At 37.0% G+C, this 27134-nt stretch overlaps 1 protein-coding gene across 2 annotated transcripts; it reads left to right on the forward strand.

Moving 5' to 3' along the window:
* The first annotated feature begins 24 nt into the window (after positions 1–24).
* On the forward strand, positions 25–27134 carry LOC100369800 (large ribosomal subunit protein uL1m-like). 2 transcript variants are annotated; one of them, XM_085494021.1, is made up of 9 exons: positions 25–81; positions 5057–5189; positions 17177–17341; positions 21208–21355; positions 23035–23115; positions 23779–23962; positions 24536–24633; positions 25356–25437; positions 26029–27134. In XM_085494021.1, the coding sequence occupies exons 1-9, from the start codon at positions 57–59 to the stop codon at positions 26148–26150; spliced, it is 1038 nt and encodes a 345-aa protein (XP_085350147.1). In that variant the 5' UTR covers positions 25–56; the 3' UTR covers positions 26151–27134. The 2 variants fall into 2 exon arrangements, with proteins under 2 accessions (XP_085350147.1, XP_085350148.1); XM_085494022.1 differs by having other exon boundaries at positions 17180–17341.

A 27134-nucleotide genomic window follows, 5' to 3' on the forward strand; every position in this document is an offset into this window, starting at 1 on the left:
TGTTGATTCACCTCGGTAAAAGTCGGACATTTCCGAACCGGATCGTGATTTTCAAGATGGCAGCCTCCAATGCAGGAAAAGGTGAGAATGTGAACTTACAGTAACGTGCGTTAAAAATGCAACAGCAGAACTCGATTCAAAATAAGAAAAGCTATGCGTCACGTGGTAAACGCCATCTCAATAACACATTGTTCACGTGGCGGTTTTTTGTGCACAAGAGGACGACTCGATTTATAAACACGTGACGCGATTTGTGCACACGCTGGCTGTACTAGGACTCAGTATCGCGACCATACAAGTGTTCAAATACGGGACAGCGGGGGGAATTTGACAACAAAAACTATCCAATATTGGGGATTGAATGGCATGACGTTCCCGTATGTTGTTAAATTTACCAGCGTCTACTAATTAAATTGACAGTAGAGGTTCACTCCCCTTGGGTATTTGACGCATGATCAGATCCCGGGGGTTGGGGGATTAAAAAAAAAAAGTCAAATTTACCGATTCAGCCCGTACCACCCAGGCCAGTCAGTTTTTGTAATTACAGTAATTAATGCTCCAGTCAATGTCAACCACCCTCCCACCAGGGGTTTAGTGGGGGATTTGGAAATTATTGTTGTAAAATTTGCCAAATGCCCCACCTCCTGGGGCAAGAAGGATAGGCAAATCCCCACCCAAACCAAACCCCCCACATTTCCCCCACCGATCCCCACTGTCCGCCATGCTTGCTATCAGCAGAGTACTCAATGAACGTATACGCATGCGCAGATAGCGATGACGGGACACGAAACACTGCTATTACCCCACCTCCACGGACACAGTTTGGCGGTAAACCCCATATAATGCCCCACATTTGTTCTGTATTGCCAGAGGTGGGAGAGGCCGGGGTCGACATGGACTGGAGCATAATTACGGTGAACTTCATTAAAGCATGAATGTTTTTTATGAAAATTTAATGCAGTGGATCTATTATTGTTGTTTACTATGCTGCATGTGACCAGTTTATGTTAGTTACACTGTGGTTGTGGTGTGAATAGTCTATCAAATTAGACTACTGCAATAAGAATAGTAAATTAACACATGTCATTCACTAAGTACACCATTGTGATGCATATCATGGATATATTTCTGCTGTAAACATCACTGTGGTGCGACTATTGATAGTCTGTCGTATAAATTTTCACAAACCATTTCTATCATTCCGGAACCAGATCTTGGTCATGTACAGACAAATTTTGTGAAAACTTGTTTCATACAAAGACAATAGAAATAGGGTTTCCAGGGGGAAATTATTTATGTACACTACTGCAGTGTAAATAGTGGCATTTTACAGCTCACTACAAGAGCAGTACAGTGCACTTTACACAATCTAATTCAGAGGTCTTGTTGAAAAGTTACAGCAGTTACAGATTCTTTTAAGATTCAATTAATTTTCAGACACTAATTTGCACAATTGACCATTGAAGAATACAGAAGACAGTGGCAATAATTGTATGACAAAAAACAATTATAATCTTGTATAACTTCGCTATTTCTCAACCAAATTGAATGAAATTTTCAGCAGATGATATTATTACTACCTTGTACTAAAATATGTTTGGATATTTAGAGTACTAACAAATTCCCACTTCGGATCCGGTTAGACTTAAAATACACCACGAATATTCACTTTTGAGATATAATTTTTGGTATATGTTGGTTCTTTCATCTTCTTCGTCCTGTACTTCGTTTAGTAATTCAAACTTCCCAGTTTGCTTAAAAAGGAAAAGTTTCGCGATTTCAACGTCGGAAATTCCTTTGCTTCATTATTTGCTGAGCGATGGTCGCTTAGGTATGTGCTCTGAAACTTGCAGCACATAAACCTAAAAACTTTAGGTAATCAAACAAAAATGACCTTGTACTAAAGTCCAAAAAGTATGTTCAAGGTCTTCATTTTTTTGTAGCATAAAAATGATTTGCTCCCTCGCTTATTGTGACACCCTCAAATCAATTGATTTCCATTCGCCTCAAGAGTCAACAATGGTATATGCCTCCATTTTACGCCACGACTAAAAAAGGCCTTTTTTTCGCTTGACGTGTTCATTTGCCTTCAATTACGTTTCAGTAGCTGTCACAGTCATATTCTGAGTTTTGCCGATAACATTTTGGTTCAAATGTACGTACCGTAAAAACTCGATTAATTCGCGGTCCCTATTCGCGCACCCATTTTATTTTCGAACGCTAATTTTTAAATGTATTCTTTTAATTCACGCCGTTCAAAAACATGTTTAAAATTGTATCCTATTAATAAGTTTATTATATTATATTATAGTAAAATTTAATTTGACGTATGATATGTTTATGTTTGCGTAATTATTACGAATGCAACGCATTATCAAGTCGGTGATTTTGAAATATTCACAGATCCAATACCCCGGGTCAGTGCCCTAACAATAGTAAAAAAAAACTAATTATCATAGCATGAAAGCAATACATTACGAAGTTGAAATATTCAGAGCCGGTACAATATTGTATTCAAGTTTGCGTAATTAGAAAAGCAGTGCACTAAGTAAACAACGTTGATATATTCAAAGCCAGTGCAGAGTTGGATACAGTACCGTCGGATATAATAACAATTTTACTAGATTGACGCGCAGGGCACGAATGAAAAAGGTTGCTAAGGTAACGCGCTAGTTCAGTGCGTGACTTGGGGTCAAACTTCGGTCAACACACACTTGATGTCAGCATCGCCGCGCAGCAAGTTTCGCAAAGAAGTACTTGAAGTTCAATTGCGTCTCAAAATGATGTCGCTGATCACTCAGTTGTTGCAGCGTGTGTTGTGTCATGTTCATGATGCACCCCGTTTCGACTTTGGCTGGCTTTTCCTTCTTAGTGCATGTTCTTGTTCACGTAAAATGCGACCTCTCTGTATTAAAACACTTTGAATTTATACTTTACATGATTATATTTGGTTAACGCGAAAAATTATTTTTTCTAAACATTTTCTGAGACCATTTTTATCAACGTAGGGTTATTTTCACAAACAAGATGGGCTTCTTAATATCTGCCATAACATTGCCTGGGCGATCTTTCGGTCCACATTTTTCTAAAAAAAAATCGAATCCTCCATAAGATCGCCCAGAGTGGGGTATCAGCCGAATCCGGTAGATGAAAGTGCTTGACAGAAAAAAAACAATCATGTAAGCAATGAACACATGGCTACAAAAATGCAATCAACGGGGCAGAAGACCACCTTATCCGAAGCAACACTGAAATAGCAGAACTCATTGCCGATCTGCTTTTAAACGACGACGACGACGAAGATGGTGATTGGTTTGACGGCTTCACTGCCGACGACCTTAATTATTAAACAATTAATAATTTGTGTCTGACAGTACTGCCAGTGGCAGTGCAGCCAGACGGCTACTTTGTAGCCACGTGTTCATTGTTTGTATGTGTACAGAGTGACCTTTGCCATTTCACTGTTCCATTTCAAGTGTAACATGGTGCGTGGTCCTTGACGCAGTGCGTGTTCTCTGGCCGACTATACGCCATAAATGTCCCTAGCCTTGAGTCTCAGAGGCACTAAAACAACGTCCTGTCATCGTGTTCATTGGAAAACAAAACAAATCACTAATAAATTTATGAAAACAGCTCTGTTTTGAATCAATCTAAAAGTACTAATACCAATACCAATAATTTCGGTTTTTACATTATTAATTCGCGCACTTGAAAAAATAATTATTTTTACTACCGTGAATTAATCGAGTTTTTACCGTAGCTATCGCCGAGAAAATTCAAATTTTCAACTAAAGCTAATTTGCATAACCATGTTTTTGCCCTTGGTCGCCATATTGGACACCACATGCAACTAGGGAAATTAGTAGGGAAATTTACTCGCATTAAATTGCGTTCACCGTGATAGGCGTATTTGCACTAAAGTACTTTCAAAATCTGCACTTTCTCATAGCATAAACACGGTTTTTACCCTCGATTACTAAAATCAAAATATAATTGGTGTAGCTATCGCCACGGTAGTTTCTCACCTGTTGGTTATGATTGTTGTCCAAGTCATTCACGTCCCAAATTTTGGTTCCCGTGTGCCACTAATATATAAGCTATATTATTGCTGGGCTGAATAAAAAAATGGATGATTGGGCGAAAATATTTCTTTTTTATTTTTTTTTTTTTTTTACCTCAACATTTTTCGTTTGGAAAGGCATTCACGCTAAATTTTGGATTTGGTAAATAGTCTCTCACCCATTGGTTATTACACAGGGACTGTGGTTATTGCAGGTATCACTGATTTTTCGCCGCCGGAGTGATTCACTTTCCAAATTTTGGTTTTGCGTGCGCTTCTAATAAATAACCTATCCTATTTTTGCCCTTGACCTTTTTTCACTTGAAAGGCAAAGGCGATAAGACTAGATTCTCAAGGACGCGGGTCGTTTTGATCGGCCGATTTCTTTTGTTCCCAATTCGTTGTACGCCTTGAAACATGGCAACGTTGTTTTTGGTGATGTTCTGTTCCAATAAAGGATTTTGATATGCATAACAATTCCTTACTGAAACATCTCCTGTACACACTAAAATAAAATGACGAGGGCATTGTGAAGACCATTTGTGACATTAATGATAAGAAGCAAGTGGTACTTATGAAGTCAAAATGTTAGGAACTAAGTCATGATGCGATGTGTTGTAAACTAGACAATGGCTGCCTCAGTATCTCAGCTTGAAAATGGGTTCCAACACACTTCGGAGAGGTGTATCATCAAAATATTACAATATTTAATAACTATGATTATTGTTTCTCGTGTTTATGGACAACAATATTGGAAAAAAATCAAGTTAACGTCTTGTTTTTAGCACAACTCCAGCAATTCTTGGTCAAGTTTAAAAAATTCGCATCAAAATGTAACCCAACAAATATTTCATACACCAAATAGCTCAATAATTTCGAATAAAGGTATGATCTCAAAGTGCATCTTTAGTTCTGATTGTACCAGTCCCAGAGAGTTTTTAAGGATTTGGTACAATTTGAAACTGCATGCAATGTAATTTGTGTATTATTTTAAAGTTCTTTTCAGGTGTCTTCATGGCCATCTTTTGAAAATACATCATGGATATAAATTACAAACTCAAAGGTTATTGTTGGGTCACTTGCAAGTAACCACAAGTACACTCAATGTAAGATACTTTTCCCCGGATAGGTATGTACTGCTTCTATTCTATTATGTTGCGTGGGCAAGTACATTTTGTGTGAACCAGAAACCGGTCTGAATTTGTTCTGGTCCTTTCTCTACAGACTTGCTTTAACAATACTATGCATAGGCCAAATATTATGTTCTAGGTCATTAGTTCTGCAAAGATGCAACTATTTTCATCAAGTTCCAACTTTTCAAAAATACAATAGTTTCAAAAATAGTAGTTGCTTTGTCTTTAGGAGGTGTCTGGTCAAAATATTTAAAAACATGTATTTCATTCAGACTATATAGTACTAGCAGGGCTTGACACCAAGGTGAGCTGAGATGGCTAATTAACTTGACTTGACATGAGTAGTGTTCACGCTACACCAAGTACGGGCTAAGATTTGCGCTAATTTTGTATGTTTGCATATCTGATAGACCCAATTGCATTCACACGCAAGAGGAAACAGTGGCACGGGCTAATGAATGCCCAAACTTGTAAAAATATACAAAAATTTTTCGTCTTTTTTAGGGAACTGATCATTACCACCCAGCCGGTTTCCTGTGAGTTTGACTCGGTTTACCGCACCGGTCGTTGCTTTACCGTACCGACCGTTGCGTTACCGTACCGACCGTTGCGTTACCGTACCGATCGTTGCGTTACCGTACCGGCCGGTGCTTTACTGTACCGGCTGGACAATTACCGTACTGATAGGACCAATACCGACTATTTATCACCTTCGATTAATGAATGCATGGTAAACAAAGCCCCGGTAACTGATCGGCGCCCTGCCGGTAACCGTGAGTCATGCATGAATTAATTGGGCATTTTGCAAACAATAAGAATTTTTTTTTAGGACTTGTACAACAGAGTGTTACGTCCCAGTCGACTAGAGGACTCGATGGTTTAATTATTTGTTTATATTTGTCAGTAGCTCACACAGTGGAAAGAAAGTCGGACAACCGTCGAAATACAAATAAATAAATAAATTAAATAAAAAAGTCTTTCTGAAATTCTTCGCATGTGTTTTTTTTCAATATATGTGTGTTATTCACATATTCATGATCGCCTGTAACGCTATAAAACGACAGTCCTAAATCGTAGCTTACCCACAACGTTGAATAAAACGTCTCAACCTGTCGCATGAATTCGATGATACTTGCATAATCTGTCAGCGTGACTCGCTTGGCCGAGCTCACATGTATTTAAATTCGGGCTTGGGCGTTCGAAAATCTGTTTTGATACTTTGTTGACAATAACACGCGCAACGCGTGCACGTAGTCCAGATAAAATTCAAGTGCGTAAAACGGAATTTGACCTTGCTCTAGGTCAACATTTTTCCATTGCTTTTCGACCTCATTTTGTGATTTTGCTTATGGAATTGACCAAACATATTTACACATCCCTTCTAACAATCCCCGATGTAACTTTATTATAACAAAACAGAGTGTGCAAGTGTGCCGGTACATCTCTTTTTGGAACATGTGATTGGCCATGTTTGGTTTGGGGCAGAATACGTTTTAGACTGGAAAGGTCGGGACTTTTTTTTGTTTTACAAAAAAAAAAAATAATTACAGCCAATACAAAGTCAGCTTGGACATTCAGTTGTGAGACATAACAAAATAAACGGTGCCAGCGATAGATTTTGCGAATGAAAGAACAAACTAAACGCAATCAAAGGCGCCAACCACTCGCGTTGGAAATAAACTAATAAAACGCGTTGCGACGAGAAATCTCGTCTGCATCTATCATTCGCGCACACGCACACACATGCTATTTTCGTATGTTGAATACGTTGGCAACGTCGTCAAATATTTAGCCCAATCACTGAATAAAAAAACATCCAAGCACACGTGCACTGGCGCCAGATAAAGTGAAAAAATGAAAACAAAATTACGTCTGCACTGTGCATTTGTAACAATAACCAAAACCATTAGGTTACATGCCAAAACTACCGACTCAGGATTCATCATACACAAATATAGCCACTTTCATGGAACTGTTATTTTTGTAATCCACTTTGTCGGCTCAGTTGATTTGGGAGCACTGATCCCGATTTAAAAAAAAAAAAATATCGTATAAAATAAAGACGCAGTTCCGTCTGTAGTCATATCCAACAGTTCACTTGGACGTACTGGGAGCTCCATGGTCTCACAAAAATCATGTGTAGCATTATCACGCGCAACTTGAATGTAAATATTATGCAATAATAATGGTAAAGTTTAATCTCTGACAAATAAAAAGACGCAACAAATTGCCCTGGTGGTGTATTTGACCTCGAAAGCTACCGCATAGCAAACATGAACAAAATGATTTATAAACAGACTATAACTACAAACTAAACAAATTCTACTCAAATTAATTCTACAGTTCTGCTTTCTCTGGCGATCCTGTGCATAAAACTGAAATTTAAACAGGTCGGCATTTTACCGGTAAACCGGAAAATCAATGCATAAATTAACTTGTCAGAAGTGTGAATTGCCTCCTGCCAGTACGGTAACGGCCTTGCCGGTACGGCTAATGACCTTCGGGTACGGTAAAGAACCGACCGGTACGGTAAAGCAGCGGCCGGTACGGTAAAGCAGCGGCCGGTACGGTAAAGCAGCGGCTGGTACGGTAAAGAAACGCATGCCGCAGGAGACTCACAGGAAACCGGCTTGGTGGTAATGATCAGTTCCCTTACTAGATTTACTCACTACAGTAACTAGGAAGGCATACATGTTAGTTCTACGGTTCTAAAACAATACCAAAACAAATTTGGAAATTGCAGGAAGTACCACATAGTCTCATCGTCAGTTTATTTTTTTCTCGAGAACAATGTTCCTAGTTGTGCTCGTGTTGATTGTCATGTTGGAAGTATTAATAGTTATGAATATAATAGTAAAACTTCCAAATGAATATTGAATACAGTGCCGTATAGCTTTAGCTAAGGGACGACGTCAAAAGATCGATGTCGGATAAAAAACTTATTTCCTTTAGTTTGGGGGTGGGGGGTTTTGACCTCAAAAAGTTTCCATCCTACAAAAACGATTTTATTTTTTAATGTAGTCAAAAAAATCTTGGAGTATTTGTAGTTCGTTTTTTTTCTATCCAATCATGGACAGAAATAACCGAAAAAGGAAAAAAAAAAAAAAACAGAAAAATGGTTTGGTTCGAGTGTAAATCTGTGCGTCAAATGAGGTGCATTTGTAAAATCTTTTTACACCCACCCGACAACCAACTGCTATGCAATACTGTTAGATTATCAATTTGTGTTTAATGGTGAATGCAGTCTGACGCCATGACCAATATTTATCAATTAAGTTTCAGTGGGGGGTAGGGGGGTTTGGAAAAAAACTAAAGGAATTAAGTTTTTTATCCGACATCGATCTTTTGACGTCGTCTCTAAGTGGTCACGCCGATTTTATTAGCCAGTGCCAGCTCTGAACCAGGTCTTAAAAACAGGCCAGATTTAATCTGTAACTTAAGCATTTCTTTGCACATGCTAAGCACTCAACATGTTGTCTTGTCACAAGCTAAGGTATTTGACTCCGAACCGATCACTGGTATCGTAGTGGTTGTTGCATCAGACTCATGATCGGTAGACCCAAGTTCAAATCCTACCTCGGGCTGAACACCAAAAGGGTCAACCTATACCCTGGGTGAGTGTGCCACAGACTCAATGGGAAGGCCAATTCCACTGGCCGAGATTCATTCACTAACGAATGCGACTTTGGGCGAACCTTGGGCAAGGTCCGCAGGTGCTTGTGTTTGACTGAACCATGGTTGATTCGGATAGCGCATTAAATTTCCATTTGATAGAGAGATGGCCGCACAGCCCTGTCATGTGTGTAGGTATAACCATGGACTATGTTTATTGGTTTGAGGTTTGAGAAGGATTTTAACACATTATAACACCGAAAGTGAACTTTCTCAAGTGCTTTTTTATTCCTCTTAACTCAGTGGCTCAGCCTGTGTTAGTACGTCAATGATATAACCAACACCGTTTTGGCCATACTAATCGATCCGTGCCTAAAAAAAAAAATCACCAGATGACAATAGGTATACCGGTACTCAGTATATTTAATTTATATTTATTTTATTATTTTATTTTTTTAATTTAATTTGTAATGAAAGTATTTTCCTAAAGAAGTTTCAAATAAAAGCAAACATGAATGCATTGCTTAGAGCTTAATAATCAAGGTAGCGCAATCCAGTCATGCAGCGTTTCACAATTGTTGATTATTACCCAGTAGTGATAATAATGTCCAAAAAATAAATTTCTTGAATTGTTATGAAATGCAAGTAAAATATAACTAAGTTTCATCACAAGCGAATGATTTCACTCACATGTAAACACTCGGTGCTATACAATATCCGCCATGTTCTTTCCCATACATGAGTTGACCTAGACTTGCTTGCAGTCTGTTGAGCACCATATGCATGTCGATTCGTTCCATGGCCTATTAACAGCCATTTTGTGCTTAAAAATTCTTCAAAATCAAGCATTTCTGATGATCTGGATCTTGGTCATACTTGGTATGTACATTGAAGTTTGAGCACATCAATTTCTGGTGGCCAATTTGTTTCAGTGAATGTACTTTTGGAGCCATACTTCTGACATTTCTTGAAAAATTCGTGGGACTATGTAGTGCAAGTACCGTAAAAGCTCAATCAATTCGGCCACTCAAATAGTTCGGCCACCTATTTTTTGCGTCATGGTTAATTTTAAAATGTATCCGTTTAGTTCGACCATCTGTCCAGTCAGTCTATTGTTTGTATTCAATTAGTTCGCCCGGTGATGACACCGCCCGATTTTTACGTCACTCTCTCAACAAAGGTATATTTTCACACATCTATCACGTAAATACAATGTACATGTATAAGCATTTACATCCATGGTATAAGCAATCGGGATATCCGCCAGATGTGCAGTCATGGTGTCAACCGTGGTTGTACAAAAGACGTGTGAAATCTCTAGTACGTCCATGGTGAAATATACTCTGTTGATTGTCATTACAAATTACCCAGTACATCAGTTGTAAATAATCGCTAAGAAAATTCTCATCACGACGCCAAAAATATGGACAACGAACAAATACTTTAAGACATTGCTAGCAATCACTGACGAAACGAAGCTCCATGGTTTAGGGACAACAAAATTCAGGCTGACACTTGACTCTCGTCTTTGGAATTTCAAGCAAGTCATACAAAGTCGCAAATGTGTTACGTGAAAGCGTCATTATTATTGGACGTAGTTTTGTTTACACAGTCACGCAGCACGTCAAAATATCTTCTTTTTTTCGGTTGACCCAAATAAAATTATCTGCTGGATTGTTTCAGCACAGTCGTTTCAGTAATGTTCGAAACATTGTCCTGCAGAGTTGTTTGTTTAAAAGTCAAGTAGATTATTAATGTTAACGGGGTAAAAAATTAATTAATGCCGACTTGCAAATTGTATCGTCTTCGGCATTTCCAGTAAGTCGATACAAAGTCGCCAATGTGTAGCGTGAAAGCGTCATTTTTATTGGACATGGTTTTGTTTACACAGTCACGCAGCAAGTCAAAATATCTTCTTTTTTTTTTGGTTGACCCAAATAAAATCACCGGCTGGATTGTTTTGACACAGTTGTCCCAGTTATGTTCTAAACTTCCTCTTGCAACGTTGTTCGTTTAAAAGTCGGGTGGATTTTTTGTTTTGTTTTAACTGTGGGTAAAAAAACATGACCGTGAAGTGAAGACTGCGCTCTCATAGCGGTTTCAGTAGCGGTGCGTGGTTACGGTAAAGTGGCAGACGAGACGACGTGAGGTGTGAATCCTGGGCCTATCATTTCGACATTGTACGTCAGACTGAGTACTGACTGATGTACATCCTTTAATTTCAAAAGAATATGTGATAATGTTGTGGCTGGTCAGAGTATCATGCTATAAAAGTGGCGATTTCTCTGGGGAAAGACGCTCACTTTTAGTTTTCCCACAAGCTATTAATACTTATTTTGTCGCTCGCTAGCCTTGTCTCGAATCGATTCATTTTTTACGGGAGCGTGACATAAAACTGTCGTCTCCACGGCAACAAAACAGCAGGTGGCATGGTTGCATCAGATTTCTTGAACGCGCTTGTAGTTTGTTTTAAAATTGGGTCAAGTCTCAGACTAGTACTACACCTTTACTCTAATCTCGGGAAAACGATATATTTATTCAGTTACCGGTGATACACACTTCGAACCCAGTTTTAAAACGTTGAAAAATTATTCAAACAAATCGACCACTTCGGAAACATTTTTGACTCCCATGTGCGAAGCACAAAATGGGAGTCTTTGCAGTTAGTGTGTCTGTATGTGTGTGTGTGTGTGTGTGTATGTGTGTATGTGTGTGTATGTGTGTATGTGTGTCCGACTGTTCCACTGCTATCTCAAGAACCATACATCGGTTTTTGAACCCAGTGTTCTTTTTACTTTAATAAAACAGTATTTAAAATAAATGTTGGCTAATAGTCACTGTATATTTATATTTTTGATGATATTATTCCAAATATAGCAGTGAATAGAGTGAAATGATGATCAGTTTAGTCATTATTGGTGATATCTTGTTCGTGGTTTTTGGTTCCCATGTGCGAAGCACAAAATGGGAGTCTTTGCAGTTAGTGTGTCTGTATGTGTGTGTGTGTGTGTGTGTGTGTGTGTGTGTGTGTGTGTGTGTGTGTGTCCGACTGTTCCACTGCTATCTCAAGAACCATACATCGGTTTTTGATGAAACTTGGTGCATATATGCTTTGGGCCAATGCGCAGATTTGATTAGGTTTTGGGGAAGAGTAGGAAATCAAACGGGCGGTGCACCGCGGTCATTACCGCGGTGGTGGTGGGTGCTCGCCGGTCGACCGCATTTTATGCAAATTTATGCATAGAATCCATGACCCCGGTTTACCGCGGTCGTGTGCGGTGGGCTCGCACAGCAATTCACACTTATTGTCAAGACCATTAATGAACACAAGGAACTGGGAAATTAACAGGATCACAAAGTTCTAATGAAAAATTAAACCAATTTGGCTGAGCCAAAAGCTAGGAAACTAGTCTATAATAGTTCACATTATTTTATTTGCCTGAGCTTTGGAATAAAATCACAAAACGATCCAGAAAGACGCAGAGATCAATATAGTATAAAATAAGATCGCATTATTTTGTGAATATATATCATGCATGGTCTCAGAAAATGTTTAAAAAGATTAATGTTTCGCGTAGACCAAATATAATCACGCATAAGTATAAATTCAAAGTGTTTTAATACATTGGTGAGAGGTCGCATTTACGTGAACAAGAACATGCACTAAGAAGAAAAAGCAAGCCAAAGTCGAAACGGGGTGTATCATGGACTTGGTACAACATGCGTTGCGACAATTGAGTGATCGTCGACATCATTTTGGGGCACAATTGAACTTGTACGTTGCGAAACTTGCTACGCGGCGATGCTGACATCAAGTGTGTGTTGACCGAAGTTTGACCCCCAAGTCACGCGCTGAACTGGCGCGTTACCTTAGCAACCTTTTTCTTTCTTGGTCCGCGCTTCGATCTCGTAAATTTGTTATCCTATCCGGCGGTACTGTAATAACACAACTTGTATCCAACTCTGTATTGGCTTTGAATATTTCAACATCGTTTACTTAGTGTGCTGCTTTTCTAATAACGCAAATATGTTTACAGTATTGGACGGGCTCTAAATATTTCAACTTTGCAATGTATTACTTTTATAATAATTACGTAAACTATGTTATTTTTATTATTGTTGGGACACTAACCCGGGCTATTGGGTCTGTGAATATTTCAATATTACCGACTTGATAATGTGTTGCATTCGTAATTATTACGCAAATATAAACATGGGCGCATTTACTAGTAAATCATTGAAAAAGATAGTCAGGTCCCGGAGTCAGGTGTCTAACGAAAGTTGAGAAAATAATTTAAATACTTGTGACTCATCGGTGAATTATTTTATTCGAAATAAAGTGAATATGTAATATTAACCATACAATATCATGCGTAATGTTAAATTTTTTTATAATAAACTCGCAGCGCACTTCGATCGCATTATTCACGTACATTTTGACTGAACTCTAATAACCACGTGTTTGAATTACGTGCGGCAATGGGCAATGACCTCAATGAGTTCACGCACTGACATTTAAATTCGGGCCACCCAGTTTGACGCAAAACGATATAGTTACTTAACATTTGTTCAAAAAATCGGTAAACTCTCGCGAAGAGTTAACTGAAAGGCAACGTCGTTTTTGACCAAAAAAAAAACACGTCAATACAAGATTATGTGTGCAAGGTTAGATTTATAGAATGTACATGACCGCTTAACTCTGTTTTTTTTTAATATAATCATGCCGCGCGTGAAACACGGGAGACATTTTAGTTCGTCCATTTCTTGTTTACCGATCTTGAACTTTTCGTCTGGAATGCGATACAGGCAAAGAATAAACATTAATGATACCCACCGTTGTCAAATCAACAAGAGGCTCGAATCAGGAAGGCTTGGCTATTTAAAACTTCGTAAATAACATTCTTTTCATGTGGTAGACTTTATTCAAGTGTAACAAACGTAAGTGAAATGTATGGACGAGTCATAATACTCGTACCTTCGAAAGTTACGACTTTTACTCTTGGAATTGGTGATAAATACATGCATAAAATACAACATTGTTTCACGCAACAACAATTCGTATACAGCATTGGACTTATGGATTTTTATATTAATAAAATACGTGGGCCGATAATATTACTATATGCTTAGTATTTCCATGCCAGCGATGCTCGTAACATGCTCGATTTAAAAACAGCTATTTGAAACAAAGACTCATGGAATCACAAAGGAAACTGTTAAGTACGTATTTCACACTTTTCCTACGACCGCGGTTGCAACCGGTATCGGTGGCCACCGCGGTAGAGACCCCTAATTATAAGCAGTCCGCGGCTCTCCCCGGTGTACCGCGGAGAGCCGCGGTGATTACCGCGGTGAACCGCCCGTTTGATTTCCTACTCTTCCCTTGGTAAAAATCCATGCTCGTTAATTACCTAATTTGCATGATAATTAGCTAATTTTTAGCTGTTCTATGACTGTTCCACTAATATCTAAAGAACCACTCATTGGATTTTGATGAAACTTGGTACATAGATGCTCTGAACATATGCGCAGATTTGATTAGTTTTTGGTAAAAATCCGTGCATTTTAATTACCTAATTTGCATGATAATTAGCTATTTTTTAGTGGTTCCATGACTGTTCCACTGATATCTAAACAACCACTCATTGGATTTTGATGAAACTTGCTCTGAACTAATCCTAGGTTTTGATTAGTTTTTGGTAATAATCCGTGGATACTAATTACCTAATTTGCATAATGATTAGTCAATTTTCGGTTTTTCCACTGATATCTCAAGTACTAATCATCACATTCAATGAAACTTGGTACATAGTTTTTATGGTAATATCAGTACATATAATTACCTAATTTGCATAATTAATTAATTTTCAGCTTTTGATATAAGTAGTGAGCATTACATTTCAATGAAACTTGGTACTTACATACTCAAGGACTATGCAGAGATTGATTGTTTCGGATAAATATTTGTGCATATTAATCACCTAATTTGCATAATTAGTTAATTTTCAGCTTTTCTACGGGTATCTCAAGTACTAATCATCGCATTTCAATGAAACTTGGTACATAGATCCTTTAGGACTATGCAGAGACCTGATTAGTTTCAGGGTAAATAATTGTGCATATTAATTACCTAATTTGCATAATTCATTTTCAGCTTTTCTACTGATATCTAAAGTACTAATCATCACATTTCAATGAATCTAGAATTATGCAGAGACCCAATTAGTTTTTGGTAAATATTTGTGCATATTAATCACCTAATTTGCATAATTAACCAATTTCCAACTTTCACACTAATATCTCAGGTACTAATCATCACATATCAATGAATGTTTATACATGGATGCTGTAGGATAATAGACAGACCTGGATAATTGTGGGTTAAAATCTGTACATATTAATTACCCAATTTGCATAATTAACCAATTTTAAGCTTTCACACTGATATCTAAAGTACTAATTTCCATTTTAATGAAACTTAGTACAAAGATGCTCTAGGACAATGTACAAACCTAATTAGTTTGGGGCAGTGTTCTCCCCAGGCCTCTGAAGCGACACGGTACAGTGACGCTTGGACACTCGGCCGTGATGCTTGCCCTTTGTTCGTGACGCTTGGTCATTTGCCCGTGATGCTTATTGCTTTGTTTACAAGTGTCAGTCTCGTCTTGCACGAATTTAAAACAATAACATGTATTGATCGAAAGGTAATCCCGCTTTTGTTAGCCATACAAAGACAGTGATAAAAACGGAAGTCTGCAATAAGTTGCGAAGTCTTTCAAGGATGCAGAGCCGGGGTGCAGAGCCTCCAAATCCCCCCAAAAATACTAGAGTAGCAATAATTTGCCCATTGCACGCAACGGCAACAATGTGACAAAACAAGTCACGGCGTACGTCGGGAAGATCAACCCCGATTTGCTGCACTCCGATTTTTTATCACTCAATCGCCGGTGACATTAATTACCCCAAAATTAAAAAAAAAAAAACAAGTGAAATTAAGTCGCATTGGAAAGAAAAGTGTGAATAATTCAACAGCAGACGAGACGGGTTAAGAAAAAACGAACCCTGACCTCTGGAAATACCCCATTCATAGGATGCCTTAGTAGCGAAGAACGCCGCCCTAAGGCGACATAATGCACGTTGCAACCTTGTGACCGATGCATGCTGCGTTACAGGGGGGCTCTGATCGAGGTAACAAAGATGGCGGCGCAGAGTGCATGTTTTTCCGCGATGTTTAAAAACAACATCTCGTTGGCGATTTTGATGTATTGCCTATGATAATAGTTAATGAACCGTTTTAATAAACAATTTGTGTATTTTACACCAAAAAGTCAGATACCGATGATCGCAATAGCAGCAGTGAATACCCGTCCAACGCAACGCCGTCAGCTGACAATGTTACGGTGATCGTAGCGTTACTCACAAGGTATATAGCAATGAAAAATCGCCGACTATTAGTGCCGAACTGCCATTGTAGAATTTTTTTCTAATTATTGATTTATTTCAACATATTTCGATATCTCGCCGACTTTATAAATTTAACCAAAAGATGTTTTCCCTCGACGTTATATGAACTGACAGTGACATGGGCACTAAAACTTGTACACAATGATCAGTTACATCCATCATGTACATCCATGCATCCATGGATAACATTATATTCACTGACTAGCTATAACACAAGTTTTTCAATTTGTTTTCCTTTTTATGCTGTTCTATTTCAAACTTTATTTGACTTGATACAAAAACATAAAATACAATGCAGTAAAATGATATAAAATTTATCAAATATAAAAATATCTTGTCTTAATTGTATTAATTAATTGTATTAGTAGATTGACCAAATTGGTTGGGAAAAACTGATTACTAGTATTATGCAAATATAATTATGCAAATTAGATGTATTGTTATGCAAATTGACCGTGATGCTTGACATGAAGTCTGGGGAGAACACTGTTCATATTGTTTCCCTAATTAGCATAATAATTCATAATTTTTTGGTTCTAATCACATTTCAATTAAACTTGGTACATAGAGTTTTTGTTACATTGCGCAGACCTCATTAGTTTTACAATCAAATCTGTTCATTTTCATTTTCTGATTTGCATAATTAGTTTTCAGCTAAGTAATTTCAAATTATATTTAATGTGTCTCCAATACTCTCAGCACATGGGAGTTCTTTCTAAGCTTTCTTTGATTTCTATATTTATTCAGTCAATTGGCCCACCCCCAAAAATATTTATTTTTACATGGCCGAATCGATTGAGTTTTTACGGTAGTTGTATTTTCAAGGTATTACTTACTAACAAAGCATTGTGTTTACGAATTGTTAAACACATCACAATTCTTATTTTAAATTGTTGATTTCTTGCAGTAGATCAAGTTCAGATTCAAGTTCGTCATCATCAGATAGTGAGTCAAGTAGTGACTCGGATATCGACTCAGATACAGACAAATCAGCAGAAGATTTCTTAGCTAAAGCCAGGAAACCACCAGGTTATATGGCGTGGGAACCAGTAGATGATGTATACATGTTGAGGTAATTATTATTTATTTATTTATCGTATTGAAGATACATATTTATTATTACCCACTCATACTATGTTATGTATTTATGTTTAATACAGTTTTAAATGTGTCATCTTTTGTTACATAACCTTTAGTGGCAGACTAAGCAATGTAATCTTTCCCCTCACTACCAGCTGTATAGCAACCAGCTTGTTTATTGGTATAGACAATTTCAAGCCAATGCCAAGGCAGGAAAAGATTATCGGCGCCAATGCTTGATTGTTTTTAAGCTTAACGTGTGATTATCTTAGCTAGCGTGGCTAACACCTTGGCACTATATATTGTGGCATTACAGATTGAGGGTATTGGCTAGCATTTCCTGTCAAGGGGATCCTCGCCTTTACAGACATAGAAATGCGGTACAACAACTCCAGCATAAACATGTATTGAGAGGAATACTTAAGTTGTTCTACAGGAAATGCTACTCTTTGTACAACTGGATCTTTGACATGCACTGACAATAAGGAACAATACCTGTTCCTAATCAAAATGACTCAATTCTCCCGAAATGAATTTCGCAAGTCTAACAAGTGGGCAGAATGTACACGTTAACCATTGTACACATAAGGTTCTATTTATTTGAGCATCATTGTTAAGAGAACATTTTGCTCACATTTATGTATTTTTTAGCTCCACTGTCATATTAGATGACAAAGCAGAGCTGTTCATTGTCTATCATCATCTGTCAACAATTGCATTTTCGGCTTCTTCTTGAAAACTACCATCTGAATTGCTTTGATACTGTATGTAGGAATGCCAGGTGGACCTCTGTCAGATTTATAGATTTAGTGATGATATCTTCTATTATTGGCAAATATTTTTGTCATTTTTGATAAAAACAAATGCTATTTTTGACTTCTTGAAAACAACATGCTCAATTGCTTTGATACTTGGCATGTAGGTATCTCGGCTGACAAGTTTTTATGATGTTATTTTCAATTTTCTATTTTTGTTGACAAAAATGTTATTTTTAACTTTTTTTTTTGAGAACTAATTGCCTAATTTGTATAAATTAAACAATTTATAGGTGAAACTTGGTACATAGGTGCCTTTGGATAATCCACAGATCTGATTACTTTCTGGTTGAAATTAATGCATATTAATTCCTACTTTGTATAATTGGGTTCATGTGACCTCATTAATTTCATCAACAAGTGTTTCTGCAAATCAGTAACCGAATCTTGGTTGTACATCAACAGATTTCATTCACAATTGGTACATACATCAGAAATAATGGCATGTATGCCCTTTTGTTTTTCAGATTTTATTCAAAATGGCTGACTGGTGGCCATTTTGTTTTAATGAATGCTGTTCTAGAAACGTATATCTTGCGATTTATCATAGGACATGTGTATGCATGTAAGCCCTGTATGAACAAGTAAAGACTATGTCATGCCACAACTTGTTTTTCCGGTAGCTTATATTTTTAGTCCCCGTTCGGACGCAGTCCGAAAACGGGGACTTATGTTTTGCCCTGTGTGCGTCCGTGCGTCCGTGATCACCTGTATCTTGAACATGCATGGACCAATTAAGTTCAAACTTCACTCATACATCACACCTTATATGGGACATATGCACATGCATTTTTTTCATGATCCGATTAACGATAGCCGAATAGCGGCCATTTTAAGGCCGAAAATGCATCAAAATCGCACATTTTCACCATTCCGGACCCGGATCTCAGTTATGCATGGACGGATTTTGTTCAAATTTGGTACATACATTAAACATAATAGGACCTTGATGCACGTCATTTTTTTTTTTGGATCGGGTTCGAAATGGCCGACTGGCGGCCATTTTGTTTTAAAGAATTCAGTTCTGGATCCGTATCTGAGACATGCTTGGATTGATCGAGTTCAAACTTCACACACACAAGGTACATCATGTCACAAATATGTATGTGCATTTGTTTCATGATCTCATTAACGATAGCCAAATGGCGGTCGCTTTAAGGCCGAAAATGCATTGAAATCGCACATTTTCACCATTCCGGACCCGGATCTCAGTTGTGCATGGACGGATTTCATTCAAATTTGGTACATACATTAAACATAATAGGACCTTGATGCACGTCATTTTTTTTTCGGATCAAGTTCGAAATAGCCGACTGGCGGCCATTTTGTTTTAAAGAATTCAGTTCTGGATCCGTATCCGAGACATGTCTGGATTGATCAAGTTCAAACTTCACACACACAAGGTACATCATGTCACAAATATGTATGTGCATTTGTTTCATGATCTCATTAACGATAGCCAAATCGGGGCCGCTTTAAGGCCGATAATGCATTGAAATCGCACATTTTCACCATTCCGGACCCGTATCTCAGTTATGCATGGATGGATTTTGTTCAAATTTGGTACATACATTAAACATAATAGGACCTTGATGCACATCTTTTTTTTTTTTCGGATCAAATTCGAAATGGCCGACTGGCGGCCATTTTGTTAAAGAATTCAGTTCTGGATCCGTATCCAAGACATGTCTGGATTGATCAAGTTCAAACTTCACACACACATGGTACATCATGTCACAAATAGATATGTGCATTTGTTTCATGATCTGCTTAACAATAGCGGAATGATGGCCATTTTAAGGCCGAAAATGCATCAAAATCACATATTTTCACAATTCCAGAACCGGATCTCAGTCATGCATGGATGGATTTTGTTCAGATTTAGCACAATGTGTTGTACATATGCAGGTGCATTTCGGTCATGATCTGCTTTGAATGTATATGTCACTCAAATATGAACGGAACGGGGACGTGTCATTGACAATGACTTGTCTTAAATGAAATGTCACCAGTTTTTAAATTCAATGGTTTAAAACAGATTCCAATTAATTCTTGCTGCTATCAACATTCACAGTATAACACTAATGAGGACAAGTTTTATTAAAATCGAAATAAAGTGATCAAAAAAAAAGTTATCTTCTAGCAAATCTCCATTGCAATATTGGTTTTTGTTTTGACTTTGCCCTTTTCAATCCTAACAACCCAATGCTCCCTGATAACGCCCATTTTGAAATTGACATTGATGGATTTAGATTCAAGATGAATTACTTTAAATATGAAGTTTGTTATTTATTGGTTCCTGTCTATGTTCTAGCTTTTAAACACAGCGAAATACTGTTTACTCGCAAACATTCAATTGCATATCAAAATTGGGCAGTTACCGGTAAATGTAATGGACTTTTTGTATCCAATTGAATGTTGTTATTTTTAGTTGAAAACACCACCTGTACTGTTCCTAATAATAATACAATGTTGCAATTGATGGAGAGACAGCAGTTTTCCAGATATGTTTATTTTGGTGCCTTCTGTAAATGTTCACTGTCACAAAATTATCTTATGTTTGGTACACTGAGAGATTATTTTGTTTGTACAAATAAAATTAAAGGGACACACCCTTTTAACGTGTATTCAAGTTTTAAAAATTCTTGCCACATACATGTGCGAAAGACCATTTTCTCATATGAAATCGCTTCCACGTCCTCGTAGAAGAGTTTGTGACACAGCCCCAGACCTGTAATGACCATACTCAAGTACATGTATATAATAATGTTTTCTGTAAACTTTTAGATTTTCTATTGCTTTACACAGAGATTCATGCAAGTTGCTCTAAATATAATAATTCCAAAAGAATAAAATATTTTTTGAGATATAAAACTGCCTATATTGTGCAAAACTACCTATATGTCGCAAAAGTCAAACACAATGAACCAAATTCACAAAAATCAGGCTTCTCAAAAAATTGATATTGTTTACCATTCATCCTGTGGTTTTCATTTTACTCTTTAATTGATGATGGATATATCTGTCGATGATTGTTTTGTAGACATTATCCACCCAGAATTCTGACACTCGATGAAGCACTGGCGAGACTTCGAACTAAGAGTGAATGGGCATGGTGTCGGAAAAAGGGTAAATACAGTGACAGGATAGTTCAGCTGGCAGTGAAATTAGATATGGCATTAGATAAAAAGGTATCAATATTTTATCTCTATTGCTATTTTGGGGAAATGATTCATTTGATATGTTTGTTATTGGAGTGATAAACTGTCTCATATCTAGCTAAATTTCCATCTTTTAAGATCAACTACTGTTACATGTATATTAGAAGCACATCTCTGAAATAAAATCTTGTTATAAGAAAAAAAAGTTATTTATTTTAGCTGCAGTAAATCACAACTGTGTAAATCTGTCATCTTGGTTTTCTGCTGCTGTCAGAGCTATAATAAAACTCTTATTTCAAAATAATTCTTATTTTATGAATCGTGGGGGATTGAAAAATGTTCAAAAAAACAAAATGACATAACAAAGGCTCCAACATATTCGATACAGGTACTTTCAAAAGACACTAAAAACAATTAACAATCTATTCCTAGTACATACATGTATATGTAAATAACAGACATGTAACATTTTTATTTTATTTTAATAAATGCAATTTTTGATTGATTCGTACTTCTTATAGAGAAGATAAAGAACTTTATTCCATAAGACGTTGCTTATAAAAAAAAGAATGCATCATCATCCATCTCTTTCACTTATATAAATGGTGAAATATACATGTAAGACGGCATAAACAGACATTTTATCATTGCCTAGAAATTGTATGCAGTAAATATAGCAAATAATGTAAAAGGTTTAGTTATTCACTGGGTTTTAATTTGGCTGACTGGAAAATGCGCTAAATTAAAACCCAGTGAATATGTAAAATTTAGCTTAGAACACATTATCTAAATGATAAAACCGTGAATTTAAAACCCACTGAATATGCCTGAAATGGTAAATCAGTGAAATTTAAACCCAGTGAAAATTTGTCATTTTACAGTATGTTTGCAGTAACACAGAGCTTACTCTATTACTCTACTCTTAATCCATGTAAAACCAGAGGTACATTACTTGGGGTTTGCAACTACGGTGACATGATACCAAGATCCCGTTTCAATCTCACTCTCACATAAGCGTTCCAACTCATAAAAATGTGAATGCACATGCCCGAGGTAACTTGGATACTGGGATGTCCAGGTGGATCAAAATAGCTGCTCACAATATGACGGATTACGATAACTATATTTTCTGTACATTTTCGATGTATTACATTTTTCCATTATGAATGTGGTAATACATGTTTTATTGTTTTATTACAAACCGCCTATGTCATGTCAGAAGGTCGTAGCATCAGTCTCGCTATCTACGAGATGAGACTTGACTGGAATCTTGACATGATGTCACCATACAGTACTGTGGGCGTTGCAAACCCCTTGGAAGTAATGTACCTCTGATATCACTGAGACAAAATGACCTTTGTTACAATTACACTATTTTACTGAGAAATAGAAATCATGGTACAGCATTTGAAACACATTGAACAAACATGTTGAAATTTTTAATGCATAACTTTACTTTTCAGTAAATTAAGAAGTTTACTGCATGAAAAAAGTCCTTGAAAAAAAGCAATTACTTTTTGTTTCCATGTTCGAATATACTAACTTCTTTTTGAAGAATTAATCACATGATCTAATAACGACATTTGAATCAGACAACTTAACTTTTTACTATTTTTGTAAACCATCAAATAATTGTTCACTGAGGATCTCATGAAAGTTTACAGCATCATTTGGAGAATTTTATATATCTTTTTTTTTTTTAATTTCAGAAAAAAGTGGAGAATTTTAAAAGTATTGTTATGTTACCACACCATTTCCGAGAAGATAGAAAAGTGCTATGTTTTGCAAAGGTAATATTTGAATGAATCAGTTAATCATACTTTAGTTTAGTGTTTTTATTCAAGCTCAAGCAAAATCATTACAAACTAAGCTAAAAAAAATGCATTTTGGTTCTGTTCCTTTGTGGGTCAGGTTGCCACTGCAATAGAAGTTCAGCACTTATACGGTTCTACAATGACAGTACCAAAGACAAAACTTGTTATCAGCGTTTTCACCAGGATACAAACAGCATGGCAGTGCTTTGTTTTACCGCCACACTGGTCACACCCTGCCACGGTCATTATACTGACTACCACAGTGCCTTGGCTGGCTTTTTAAATCAAAATGATAATTTACTGAAAACTTGTGTGTAGTTGTAACACTATTAAAGCAATAACAGTTTTGTAAGGTAATATGTGCATTGTGTTAAGGAGGTGAATTAATGTCCATTTGGAATAATTATGCGAATATTATGCAAACACAAAACTCCCAAAAAGTCTTATCAGCAGAAATTAATTCCAGCTAAAATAAAATATTTTACAGTATACCACAAGATAGGGTACAAAAGCACTGCGTGTTTAAATAAGTGTTCGTAATCACAACTGGACACATGATGGTTCAGCCACAGTCTAGAACCCATTTCACTTCTATGCTTTCAATTATTGCCTCTGCATTAACAGTATTCCCTATTATAGGGGTCAGATGTAGACTTGGCTAAACAGTCTGGTGCTGAGATAGCTGGGGGAAGTGAACTGATTCCTGACATTTTAAGCCGCAAATTCAAACACATTGATCACTATGTTTCTGCACCTGATATCATGAGGGAAATAGTGCCATTGAAAGCAAAACTTAGAAAAAAATTTCCCAATACGAAACGAAGTAAGTATATTCAAGTGTTTGCAGATTTACCATGTGCACATTGGAAATGAGGTCACCCGTACCTGTATTTGCCAAGTGTTTGTAGATTTACCATGTGCACATTGGAAATAAGGTTAACCCGTACCTGTATTTGCTCTATTTAGACGTACACATTTATTGTAACCTGGATTACTGAAGTGGGAGAGTCATGCATGTGACAGATGGCTATAGCATGTTGTTGTTTACAAATAAGCTTCTACCCATGACTCTCTGCATTTTCAGTGTACATTTTGTACGTCACTTATGACTCAATTTCCCTGCATGCACAGGAAACTAACCCTCAGCTTCAAACCATAACTTATTTTGACACAAAGACAAACCTCTTTCATATCATCTGTCTGTGTACATCCCCACAAAGCATTCGCCATAATACTCCGAAATGGTGTTCGGATTTGAAAGATAAACAAAGGAAATCAAATCGTTACCCGTAAGGAACTGTGATTTGGACCATAGATACATTTATGTAAGCATGTACTACTAATAGTACAAATACAGCAGAGCTATCTGTTATCCTGTTCGTAATATATTTTTCAGAATCTGTTGGCAGAGATTTACCACCAATGATTGAATTGTACAGAAAAGGACAAGTTTATAAATGTCATAAGGAAGGTGTTAGTGTCAATGTAGGAAAGGTAAATTTGTATCCAATGTCTTTGCTGCTTTAGTATTTAAAGCATGGTAGTCGTTGCGCAGCGAGTGATCAAATTTCATGTAAATAAACAATGTATTTTACTTGCGTTGTATACGTCTCTATGAGTCCCATATCAAACAGGATGTGGTGTGAAGACTTTCCAGCACCAAACATTCAAATACACTTTGTTTATTTACATGTGCCTGATTCTGAATGAATATATGAAATTATAAGATATACTTATTCATAAGATTTGACACTGTCTAGAATTAACTATGACATCTTTAGAACAGTACATCAAGAATGCTGGTGGGTCCCACTTGAACAAAAAGCTGAATAAAGGGTACAGTGCATTGATCTGATTGGAAGTGTAAATATCTCCATTATTTTGAGAAATAGCCAATCGTAGGGGTTTATGCACGCTGCCACTTAATGATGACTTCCATTGGTAACATCTTTGTTTTTATATTGAAAACAATTACTGCAAATTACTAACTAGTTTTAATATGCAAGATTTCTATTTGCTTGATGTGCTGCATTATACCTAGCATACATGTATGTGTTTAATTTGATACCGGTGTACATGATATAAAAATAACAAGCGGGTGTGTGAGATGCAAGTAATTGACAGCAACTGATAAACAATAAAAAAAAACATGTTGGTAATATGCTAACAACATAAATTATGCATTACACCTATAATGTTAGAATCTTTCTTTTCAGTTAAGCCAATCAAATGAACAAATAGCAGAGAACATAGAAACGATGATTCAAGCAATTTGTTCTCAGAAACCACTGAGATACGGTGAGTTGGGAATTTTCATAATCCACAAAAGACTATATTACCTTACTGGCCGAATATTGACGTTTGTGCCCTATTGCTGGAGAACGTTTGCCTGAGAATAAATGTTTTCATTGTGTGAGATCACAAACCCCCAACTTTGGGCTGTAATCATACATGCATTTCACTCTCCAAAATAATCATATCACTAGTTATCAAAACCTTGCCAAACTTTTGTGAGTATCGCCATTGGGAATCGGGGTACTCTGCGTAGCAGTGGCTGCATAAGTGGAGACTATCAATACACACTCCACTGGACTTCAAAATACCCTAGATGTTCAAATATGAGCATAAGTGGTAATGTAATAAATAAAATGACAACTCAACCCACATTTTCACCCGCTGCTAGGGGAATCATACTGTTGTACAACTTTTTGGAATGTAGCTGGGTGTGTGAGAAAATCATAATCTGACAACTATGGATCAAATTGTGCCCTCTACTGTGGAAAGGAAGAATGTGTTTCTCGCTTCTTTTTTTTCCATTTTATATACAGCATAAAATACTGTTAAATTGTGATATTCATAGACATCATCTCATTTAATATTTACTTGTAGGTCCATTTATAACCAAAGCCGTAGTGACTGCATTTCTTCTTGACTCACATCGAATCAAATATGAACACTGGCTGCCAACTGAAGAGGATAATTATGAAGATGAGGTTGAGGTGAAGATATAACGTTCTGAAACAATTGTGCTTTATGTCGACTTTGATGGCTGTCAATGGCTCTCCCTGTGCCAATCTTACTGACTGTCAGTGGACACTCTGTGTCAACTTTGCTGTCTATAGCATTCCTTGTGCCAACTCTGCTATCTATGGCTTTCCTTGTGTCAACCTTGCTGAAGTTCAGTGGCGCCCTCTGTGTCAACCTTGCTGCCAGTCAGTGGCGCCCTCTGTGTCAACCTTGCTGCCAGTCAGTGGCGCCCTCTGTGTCATCCTTGCTGACAGTCAATGGCGCCCTCTGTTTCAACATAGATGTGTCTGTGGTGTTCCCTGAGCCAACCTTGCTGACAGTCAGTGGCGCCCTCTGTGTCAACCTTGCTGAAGTTCAGTGGCGCTCTCTGTGTCAACATAGATGTGTCTGTGGTGTTCCCTGAGCCAACCTTGCTGACTCATTGGCTTACATAAGTGCATAGATGTACTACTAATGAAGAAAATATGGTTTCAAGGTTTTACACAATATCATAATTTTGTTCCCGGTGTTAGCATGTACCCGTAAAATCGGTATTAGAAGCCGCATCCCTAATAGAAGCCGCACCCATTCTTTTTGAACAATTGAAAACCAAAAATTCACCATTTTTCATATGTGTAGATGCTCTAATAAAAGCCGCATCCCTTTCGTTGCATTGTGCCATTTTAATAGAAGTCGCAGTTTCTAATACAGATTTTACAGTAATATAGTTTATTTCTTTGTCTAGTAATTACACAATCTTACTAGGTTACAATTTCACATAAGACACCTAAGTTATTTATGTAAATGATATCTGTATACATTTCTTACTTTGTAGTAGATGTACTTCAAGGTTGTACATGAATTGGTACTTTGTCTTCTAAACTGAGATACATTTCAATAGTAGTCATATGCTATTTGATTCAGCTTGTATATTGCCTTTGTATTTTTTTTAGTAATGGAGAAAAAATAAATCTGATTTCTAAAATGTG

Source organism: Saccoglossus kowalevskii, chromosome 19, assembly GCF_978046115.1.
Source record: "Saccoglossus kowalevskii chromosome 19, keSacKowa6.1, whole genome shotgun sequence".
Lineage (NCBI taxonomy): Eukaryota > Metazoa > Hemichordata > Enteropneusta > Harrimaniidae > Saccoglossus > Saccoglossus kowalevskii.